General features: G+C 53.2%; 1 protein-coding gene across 1 annotated transcript in view; it reads left to right on the top strand.

The window, feature by feature from the left end:
* Positions 1-10280, top strand: part of ATP2B2 (ATPase, Ca++ transporting, plasma membrane 2) — a 162149-nt gene that overhangs the window by 94154 nt on the left and 57715 nt on the right. The window contains exons 6-8 of the mRNA XM_010862512.1: positions 1773-1898; positions 3516-3548; positions 4667-4726. Of these exons, the coding sequence (XP_010860814.1) occupies positions 1773-1898; positions 3516-3548; positions 4667-4726 (219 nt within the window). The remainder of the gene's footprint in view (positions 1-1772; positions 1899-3515; positions 3549-4666; positions 4727-10280) is intronic.

Raw genomic sequence — 10280 nt, 5'->3', positions numbered from 1 at the left:
TTTAATTTCATGGCTGCAGTCACCATCTGCGGTGATTTTGGAGCCCAGAAAAATAAAGTCTGACACTGTTTCCACTGTTTCCCCATCTATTTGCCATGAAGTGATGGGACCAGATGCCATGATCTTCTTTTTCTGAATGTTGAGCTTTAAGCCAACTTTTTCACTCTCCTTTTTCACTTTCATCAAGAGGCTTTTTAGTTCCTCTTCACTTTCTGCCACAAGGGTGGTGTCATCTGCATATCTGAGGTTATTGATATTTCTCCCGGCTATCTTGACTCCAGCTTGTGTTTCTTCCAGCCCAGCGTTTCTCATGATGTACTCTGCATATAAGTTAAATAAACAGGGTGACAGTATACAGCCTTGACATACTCCTTTTCCTATTTGGAACCAGTCTGTTGTTCCATGTCCAGTTCTAACTGTTGCTTCCTGACCTGCATACAGATTTCTCAAGAGGCAGGTCAGGTGGTCTGGTATTCCCATCTCTTTCAGAATTTTCCACAGTTTATTGTGATCCACACAGTCAAAGGCTTTGGCATAGTCAATAAAGCAGAAATAGATGTTTTTCTGGAACTCTCTTGCTTTTTCCATGATCCAGCGGATGTTGGCAATTTGATCTCTGGTTCCTCTGAGATGAAGCCAGGGGTCGGCCACCCCTATTCAGAATAAAGCTTTGAAATACATGAAATACCTTGGATCACAAAGGAAGTCAATTATATTGAAATAGCTAAAGTAATTTTAAAAGAATAAATGTGTGCTATAGTAACATACGTGTTTCTTTATTAGTATACTGAATAATGAGATCCAGCAATCAATATAATAACAGCCTTAGTTATAAAATAAGCATAAGCCTAAAAAGTATCTTATCTTGGCACCTCTGATAGCTCAGCTGGTAATGAATCCACTTGCAATGCAGGAGACCCCAGTTCGATCCCTGGGTTGGGAAGATCCACTGGAGAAGGGAAAGGCTACCCACTCCAGTATTTTGGCCTGGAGAATTCCATGGACTGTATAGTCCATGGGGTCACAAACTGTTGGACATGACTGAGCAACTTCCACTTTCACTTTCAAAAAGTAAGAGATATTTTTCTTTATTTCAAAAATAAAGAGATATTTTTAAAAACTGTGATTTTTGTAACGTGCGTAATGGTGTTGTGGGCACCACTGACACTCCTGGAGTTTATTGCCTTTGTTCTTAATGGAGGAAAAATGCTAAATTTCAGTTTGATGTCTGTGAAAATAAAGATTTCATTGTTTCCTCATCCAAGTTCTCGGAGCGCTAAATTCTTTCCTCAGATCTTGGGGAGGAAGTGGACTTCATTTTAAGCAGTCCTGCCCAGGGCTTAATTGGCATTTTTCTTGCCAGTTGCAGAATTAAGTAGAATGAGGTATGGTTCTAGATATATCAATAAAGGAAAAGACAAGAGTGGTCCCTGCTTGACCTGTAAGGCAGGGAGAGGAGGAATGGGGAGAGAGAAGAGAGAGGAAGGAACTCACCAGGAATGGGTAGGAGAGGATAAGCCTGAGCTTTCCAGGGGCCTAAGAGCTGAGTACAGCAGTGTTTGAGAACCTGGCTCATCATAGCACTGTCCCAAGGTATAGTCATCTTTAAAGGACCCACTACGATGATACACATTAAACCTTCACTGTAGGTGGTGCCCCAGGACCTCGACAGGCAGATTGCCAGGAGCAGACTGGGACCAGATTCCTCCCACTCCTTGAGGGAGGGGGTCTGGGCTGTGCAATGGTAACTTGGCTTTCATCCCCATCCCCAGGTACCCACGTGATGGAGGGCTCTGGACGGATGGTGGTGACTGCCGTGGGTGTGAACTCTCAGACTGGCATTATCTTTACCCTGCTGGGGGCCGGTGGTGAAGAGGAAGAGAAGAAAGACAAGAAAGGTAAGCCCAGCCCCCTCATGGACCAGGAGAGGAGCTCTTAAGGCCACATTTTTTTGTTGTTGATTCTTTCACTCAACAAGTGAGTTATTGAGTGCCTTTTATGTCCACACCCTGTGCCAAGAGTCGCCTCCTGCATCCTCGAGGCCCTGCTTGGGCCAGGAGGCTCTGTCTGTTCCATCTCCAGGGTCTTGTCCCAGTCTCTGTCTTGTCGAGTCATGTCATGGGGGGGCTCCCCTTCCCCTCCGAGCCAGGCCAAGGGTGCGGAGCCTTTTCTTCAGTCTCCAGCCTCAAGTGTGACCTGGTCCCATCATCAGCCCTGATATTGAGTAGGAAACCCCACCTGGGCACATTCCTTCACTACTCTCAATTCCACTGGGCAGAGCTGCACACTCAGTGGAGACTCTATCCAGAAATGATAGGGGAGCTTCTGGGGAAGGTGCCTCCAAATCATCTGTTGTGAGCCCCTCTCTGATGCCCCTGGAGCTGCCATCTCAGCTGAGTTCTGTCTCCTCCTCTCCCAGAAGCAAATGTCCTCACTCCATGGGCTCCCCTTGGTGCAGCAGGTTGGCATCTTGGGCTAGAAGTGCCTCTCAGAGCATAGGAGGGCTGGTTGGGAGACGTGAGCCCCAATCCCATCAGACCAGGCCCAAATCTAACATCCAGCCTCTGGTTCAAAACAGCTAACTACTTACCCGACATTCACACTCGGTCTTGGGGACCCTCCCCCTCTCACAAAGTCTTCAGTCCTTTGTCTCCTTCCCCAAGCCCCAGAGGAGGGTCCCCAACATCCAGACCTTCTGGAACCCAGGGGAAGGAGATGAGATGGTAGAAGACCCCGCTTTTGGTTTTAGGGACAACGGGACTAACCTCCAGCTCTCAGAGGTCAGCCAGTCTTGGCCTGGGACACAATCAAAGGTTACTTGTTCCCAGGGCCAAAACCTGTTTCCTACTGGGGTCCTCCTAAGATTATGGCTGCCGCAGCAGCAGAAACAATGGCAGTAAGCTGTGATCTGTGCGAGCTGAGGTTGAAACTGAGGACAAGTCTTGGCCATGAGGCACAGAGCGTGTCAGGACAGCGTCCACACAGTGAGGTAGCAGCTGTGGCCACCAGCGGCCCCCGGTACAGGCAGTTGGGCAGGATGTAGCAGTTGTGCCCACTTCCTTGGCCTTGCTGGGGCCCGGGTGAGGGGCAGAAACGCCCAGAAGCTCCCACAGGCCAGACTGGTGTTTTTTAAAATGCCGATAAGAAAACAGGCCTCTTCTGCCCATCATGGGTCAGAGTCCCTCGCTGAATGTTGCCCCATCGATGAGATGCGGACAGCAGTGCAGAAGGAAGAGGTGGGATATGGAGGGGACATGGCAGAGGAAGATGAGGGGCAGCCCAGCCTCTCAGGCCCCTGAGAGCAGACCCGGGGGGTTCCCAGGGCTGGACCCCCTTAGCACTTCCATCCCATCACCCCCACCAGGGACACTGCTTACAGCCCTCCATTTCAGGATGACTCTGGGCATGTCAGAGTGTGTGTGTGTGTGTGTGTGTGTGTGTGCATGTGTGGGCGGGCATGTATGTGGCTGTACATGCTTCTCCTTCATTAACATGTCTCAAAAATCATCACACAGGTGTGAAGAAGGGGGATGGCCTTCAGCTACCAGGTACAGTAAGACACCGCCCAGGGTAGAAGGGGCTTTTAGAAGTAGCAACAGCCATTGACCCCTGAGCCCTGGCCCCAGACCCCCAGCACACAGCTAGAAGGGTACCCGATGGCTGGGGGCTCTGCCCCCAACCCCAAAACTCCTCTGTGGCCCCATGTGCTGCCAGCCCCACAGGACAGGCCAGCATCCCACGCTGCCCTTCCAGTGCTTCCAGGGCAGATGGTGCCCCCACTGCCTCCAAATCCCAGATAGCCGCACGCCATGTGCGCTCAGCCCCACGTGACCCCACAGAGCCCCTCGCCCCACAGCACGGCCAACTCACCCAGCATCTATTCCCTCTCCTTCCCACAGAACCCGTCTCCCCCCACCCCAAGAGCAAACAGCCAGAGCGAATTTGAGCATCTCATATCATTTTTGATTTCTAAATTAAGGAAATCTCACTAGTACCCTTTCTGTCTCGTGCACAAGATGCAACATGCCTGATGTCATATTTTAAGTGGTGGGACATCTCCTATGGGCAAGACCAAGGCAGCCTTTTGAGCATCAGTCAGGAAAGGAGGAGTTGGCCACGGGCAGTGGCCTGAGTCAGACGCACGCATCCGAGGTCACTGCAGTGAAAGATGTCCTTCCAGGACACAGCAACCATCACAACAAATGCCCATTCGGAACGGTCAGTGCTATTACTGCACCCGTGCTGAATCGACTCCTGGCCATGGGTCCCTCTGGCTGTGATGGTCAGCCAGCGCCCTCCCGCACCTTCATAGAACCCTCACTGACAGAGAGACCTGCCCTGTTGGTTGGGCCAACGGGACGCCTGGGTCCAGACCTCACACCGACCATCCCACCTACCCACGTTGATCATCCTCCATATTTTATTTCAAAGACCCTCCATGTCTGAGTTTCTCCCCACCGACTTGTGTGTCATCTCCACGGGAACGTTTCACCCACCCACCACCCACCCCCACATTTGAGTTTCTTGATTTCCGGCGGAGATGTGTGTTTCTGACCACAGTCACGTCACTCCCCGCACGTTGGTTCGCGTCTACTGTTGCTGCTGTCTGCACTGCTGCTCTCCTCCATTTTGACCGCTGCATTTTTCATCCCTCCCACCCCCACAGCGGCCGATGATGCGGCAGGTTCAAATGCTGCAGATAGTGCAAATACCAGCCTAGTCAATGGTACGTCTCCCACCCCGCCCCCGGGGAGCTCTCGGTCTTGGGCGATGGGCGCCTCCCCACCCTCAGCTCTGGGCTTTGCTCTCCCTGTTCGGGATGGCCCAGACTTGGATGTGCATGGGCAGCTCGGGGACGGTCGTCCTCTCACACACAGGGCAGGTGCTTAAGAGAGAAGCCACCCCCGGGCAACCAGCTCGGCTCCCACCAGCAGTGGTCACCGTTGGGGCCTTGATCCCCGGTGAGCCCGGAAGAGGGACGTGACCTTCGCTTCAGATCTGGTCCCCTCTCCCTCCCTGGAAGCAGCGTCCCTCCCTGCGTGGCCCTCTCCTAAGCACATTCCTGGTCCCGGCTTGGGGGAAGAAGGCCCGGGGTCAGGACCCGGGCTGAGGCTGGCCTCTGGGTCCCCAGTACAGGCTCCCATCCTCGACTCTAACCATTCCCTCGAGGCAGGGGGACCCAGGCCTGCGTTCAGCTCCTGGGCCCCGCCCTGTAGCATGGCTGAGCCACTAGGACACGTTCTTCTCTTCTTTCGTGGAGTGAACGGGCAGGGGGTTCGCTTGGGCTTGGGCCCAGTTCTGTCCCTCGGGTGTGGACTGGTATTTCTTGCTGTTGCCTGCGCTGGAGCATCTGTCCTGAGTCTCTGCATTCTTACCGGCCCTCTCGGGGATGGGCGATGGGGGTAAGGGCTGCCCCTGTAGCTTGGGTCTGCATCTCACCCTCCTTACACACAGGCAGGAAGGAACTCCTTTCACTGGCCTCCGCGCCTTTGGAAGATTTCACACCTCTATACCCTCCCATCTTCTCTGGTCATCCCTGTCCCCAAGTCAGGTGGCATAAAGTTACCTGGTCTGCTCCTAAGAGCTTTTAGGGCTCGGTCATGAAACCATTGCCCCCGAGAATTGAAGGGAAGGGAAAGCTCTTTCTTTCCCCAGTGTCGCTCATCCCAGGAACTGAGCATCCATCATGTCATTTACTCCTCACCACTCCCAGAAAACATGGAGCTGTGGTTCTGCCTCCCCTGTCCCAGGCCTCTGGCCGAGCCACTCGGATTCAAAGTGACCCAAGCTGGAAGCAGCTAGCAGATGTCAGGGGCTGGGCAACACCCCTTTGTGAGCAGCACCTGGCCAGGAAGGGCTAATTCGGGTGTGGGTCTGTTTCAGGCACAGGAAGAGAAAAGAGGACAGCCTGGGGCGTGGGAGGTGTCACATGTGAGGGAGGGGCGGTGCTGGTGCTTTAGCTGCTAAGTCTTCTCCGACTCTTGCCGCCCCATGGACTGTAGCCTGCCAGGCTCCTCTGTCCGTGAGATTTTCCCGGCAAGAGTACTGGAGTGGGTTGCCATTCCCCTCTCCAGGGGATCTTTTCAACCCAGGGATAAAACCCGGGTCTCCGGCATTGAAGACTGAGCCACCAGAGAAGCCCTAACAGGGAGAAATAATATAGGCAAATCCATGTGGGGGAGGGAGAGGGGAAGGAGGAAACAGGAAGTGACGTCCTGCTTCCCCCCACCCCTCCTGGGTGATGAATCTGCTGGGACCACATCCAGACTGGTGGGTCTCAAAAAGGCAGGAGCCTCACTTCCAGTTCAAGCCAAAAACGTCCATATATTCCCAAGAAAAACTGTAGGAAAAGATGGGGAAACATCATTTCTTACCCACTTTCTGTGCACCAGGCACTTGCAAGCGTCTCATTTAATCCTCATGATAACCCTATGGGTCAGTGTTTTGTCCCCACTTTAAAATGAGGAAACTGAGTCTCATGGAGATCAAGACACTAGTCCAAGTTCACAGAGCTAGGCAGTGGCAAAGCTGCGACGTGAAGCCAGGCCTACCTGGCTCTAAAGTGTGTGCCGCTCTTCCTGGTGTAAATTTCACATGATGTAGGGACTTACCCTGGCAGTCCCGGGGTTAAGACTTCAGCTTCCAATGCAGGGGGTGCGAGTCCAATTCCTGGTCAGAGAGCTAAGATTCCCATGTGCCTCGCGCCCAGAAAACCAAAACATAAGCAGTACTGTTCCAGATTCAATAAGGACTTTTAAAATGGTCCACATCCGCAAAAAAAGAAAAGCTTTAAAAAATAAATAAATAAACTTCACAAGCACATTAAGAAGTCTCCCCTGCAAGGAAAGGATCCTGTGGTCAAAACTGTTTTAAGAACCACTGGGTAGAATTGGTTTCCTTCTTGTTGCAGAAAGACAGCCTCTATTGTGCTGTGGGATAGAGTTAGAGTCACACAGGGCTTCCCAGACTGACGTGGCTGCAGGACCCTTCCTGGCTGAATGTCGTGGGATTGGTAGACCCCCCCAAAATACTTTGGAGCCGGTGCTCTAAGCTGTTGTTACTCGAATTGTGACCGGAGGCCCGCATGCTCCTGGGCATCTCCCAGGAGCTCGTTAGAAATGCAGACTCTCAGGCCCCACACAGACCTAGCGAATGAGAACCTGCCTTCTGACGCATCCTCCAGGCTCCAGGTAGAGGGCACTGAAGGCTGAGGGGGCTAAGCTGAGCTTTGTGAGTGAGAGAATGGACCATTCCTTTCCACTCTTTGATCTGAGCCCAGTCAGGATGCCCTGGATGTGGAAGACACACTCAGCTGGCAGGATGCCCCCTCCTTGCTCCACTCCCCCCAAGCCCCTCCCAACTGAGCACTAAGGGGTGTCCCATTCATTTTGGAGGCATTATAATTGCCATTTTAATTTTATTATTTATTTTATATTTATTGACATGCGTGCGTGCGTGCTAAGTCGTTTCAGTCATGTCTGACTCTTTGCAACCCCATGGACTACAGCCCATCAGGCTCCTCTGTCCATGGGATTCTCCAGGCAAAAACACTGGAGTGGTTTGCCATGCCCTCCTCCAAGGGATCTTCCTGACCCAGGGATAGAATGAGCATATCTTGTGTCTCCTGCATTGGCAGGCGGGTCCTTTACCACTAACGCCACCTGGGAAACCCATTTATTGATATATCACTATTGAATACATCACTTTTAATCATGATTTTAAGTGACACGTTGCTCTTAACACTGGACACTTACAGGGTACTTTGCAGTGCTTTTCATAAGCATCACCTTGGTTGAAATTTTTGCATTTCACAGGGGGACAAATGTAGGCACAGGTAAGAGAAGTGACGCCTCCCAGTTCTCCTAGTTAGCAGTCTGTCTCCTCAAAGCTTGTTTATGGGATCTCCATGGACCCTCCACGTCGAGGCTTTCTGCACCCATGACCCTCGCAGTGCACAGAGAGGACCAATCCATTTGGTAGAAATGCATCTGGCATCTGATGCAGAGAGGCCTCTGGGTCTCCACCCCGGTCCCCCATCCTGGGTCCTGTCCTCCATCCCAACTCCTCTGAATCAGCCCATCTTCCAGGTCCCATGGGGGGCCAGAGCAGCACCCCACCACCGTTCCAGGGCCAGGCAAGCACCGATTTGGCTAAGGAGAGCCCCCAAATGAGCCCTCGCTTCTAAGAAACCGGGCCAGCTGCGCCCAAGTGCCCCCAGGACACGGCTCCCTCCCTCAAACATATGCATTGTTGATTATTTTTCTGGCCACATGATCGCTATGGAAATAAAAGAGGAAATTGCTAGCTTGGTTAATGGGCGCACGTGGGCTATTGCATCTGATAATGTGCAATGCAAACAAAGGTCCCTCTGTGCCCTCGCACACCAGCTACTGAAGCCGAGTCCTCTGGTGCCTTTTAGCCCAGTTAGTAAAATTACGTTTAAAAATAAAAACAACTGTTGTAGTTCATTCCAATCGGCTCCGAGAAGCCTTCTTCTGTGTTGTTTCTTAATCTGGTAGAAAGGATTTTAGAATAGAGGGATGAGGGCCTTTCTCTTTCAACCCCAGGGCAGGTCCCTGACCCTTTGCTAGCAGGCTCAATGGGAACAGCCCAGCACTGTTGCAGAGACGGTATGGAGCTGGCACCCAGCAAGCTGCTGCTTCCCTCTGAGGCAGTCGGTGTAACGTGGATGTGGTGTAGGGACGACAGTGTTTAGAGGGTCGTCAGGATGCTCTGTAAATGACAGCTGCCTCTGAACCTCCCTCAGCCCCAGTTTCCTCGTTGTAAAATGAGAGGGATGAAAGCCCCTCCCACCCCACCCTACAGGGTACCAGGAAAACTGACAAGACGTGAGACACTTGCAAACTGCCAAACACTGCTGGGCGGGTGGTTCTTACTAAAAGGTAACCTTTAGGTGCTCCGGGAGGCAAGATGACAGCCCCTTGTCACGGAGGTGGAAGCCAAGCTGGGAGCAGTGAAGTCACAGGGCTAGCTGCTCCTGAAACAGCAGCTTCAGGAGCCCAGTCCCACCAGTGCCACGTCAGTGCCCACCCTACCTCAGGCTCAGGGGATGGTGGGTAGCTGCTTTCTCCCAAGGGGGGACAAAAATGTGCATACACTTTGGGGCCAGCTGTCCGCTCACCTGCAGAGAGCTGGCAGAGCCCCCGCTGAGCGTCCCTCCCCGAGCCGCAGCTTTTTATCTGTCTGTGGGTATGATCCGGAGCGCCCCAGTAGGCATGCGGTGAGGACCAGCTGAAATCACAGAGGTCATGTATGGGCCTGGCCCACGAACTGTGAGGACATCCTTCACGGTGATTATCCAGGAGTGGTGAGGGGTTCAGCGACCTTCTCTGAGTGCTCCTGAGGTGGCCAGCCATCGGGCGAAGCCCAGGGTGAGCCAGGGGACAGGAGGATGCCCCCATCCTTGCAGGACCAGCAGGTGCTGGTAGGTGTCTCATTACCAGGTGGCAGTCACCAATACCTCCCGCCCTGTGAATGCAGCCCACATGCTCTGGGCTGACTTGGGGAGGCAGCCTCCCACGTGGCCCGTTTATAGGGTGGGGAGCCCCAGACTCAGCACTAGACACCATCCGACTGATGGAGCTGAGGGTAGGGGGCACCCAGGGGTTCCCACCAAGCCAACTTCACCTCTCTGCTGTGGCCCGAACTAGGCAACCTCGAGTGACGAGCACACACTTTAGTGGAGGGGTGTGGTGGGGTAGCTTCCCCTCGGGCGCCACGGCATGGCCCCAAACACCTGTGGGTGCCTCCGAGCCCACTGCCGGGAGCCTCTGCACACCCTTTGCCTGAATCACTCTCAGTGAGGCTGAGGGTCGGGGGGAGGGTTGTCCATGTCGTGGCTTCGTCCTCCACCACCACGAGGAAGAGGAGCTGGAATCATCTCTCCCGGAGCCAGAAGCTAAGGAGCACATTGACCAAACGCCTCCCTGTTCTAGAATCAACCTCTCTCTCTCTCTCTGTTTCCTTTTGCCTCTTCTCAGCCCACATAAAGCACCAACCAAATTCCAAATTCATCACTGGGAACCTGAGATCTCTTATTCCTTCTGCTTGTGTGGTCCCTTTACCCTAAAGGCTGCTGTCTAATCTGTAAAATACTCATGGCCAACATAACCCCCACGGAAGCCCCCGCTCTACACCCTCAGAGAATCAAGAGAGACCCTGCAGTCCCCGCAGGTTTGCTCTTGCCTGGGGGGCCTCCCCGGCATCCCCGTACTGAGGGGCAGAGCCGGCTCGGCCCTCCCCACCCCCCAACTGACATG

Source organism: Bison bison, unplaced genomic scaffold, assembly GCF_000754665.1.
Source record: "Bison bison bison isolate TAMUID 2011002044 unplaced genomic scaffold, Bison_UMD1.0 scf7180017864482, whole genome shotgun sequence".
Classification (NCBI taxonomy): domain Eukaryota; kingdom Metazoa; phylum Chordata; class Mammalia; order Artiodactyla; family Bovidae; genus Bison; species Bison bison.
This window is presented reverse-complemented; position numbering and strand designations above follow the sequence as displayed.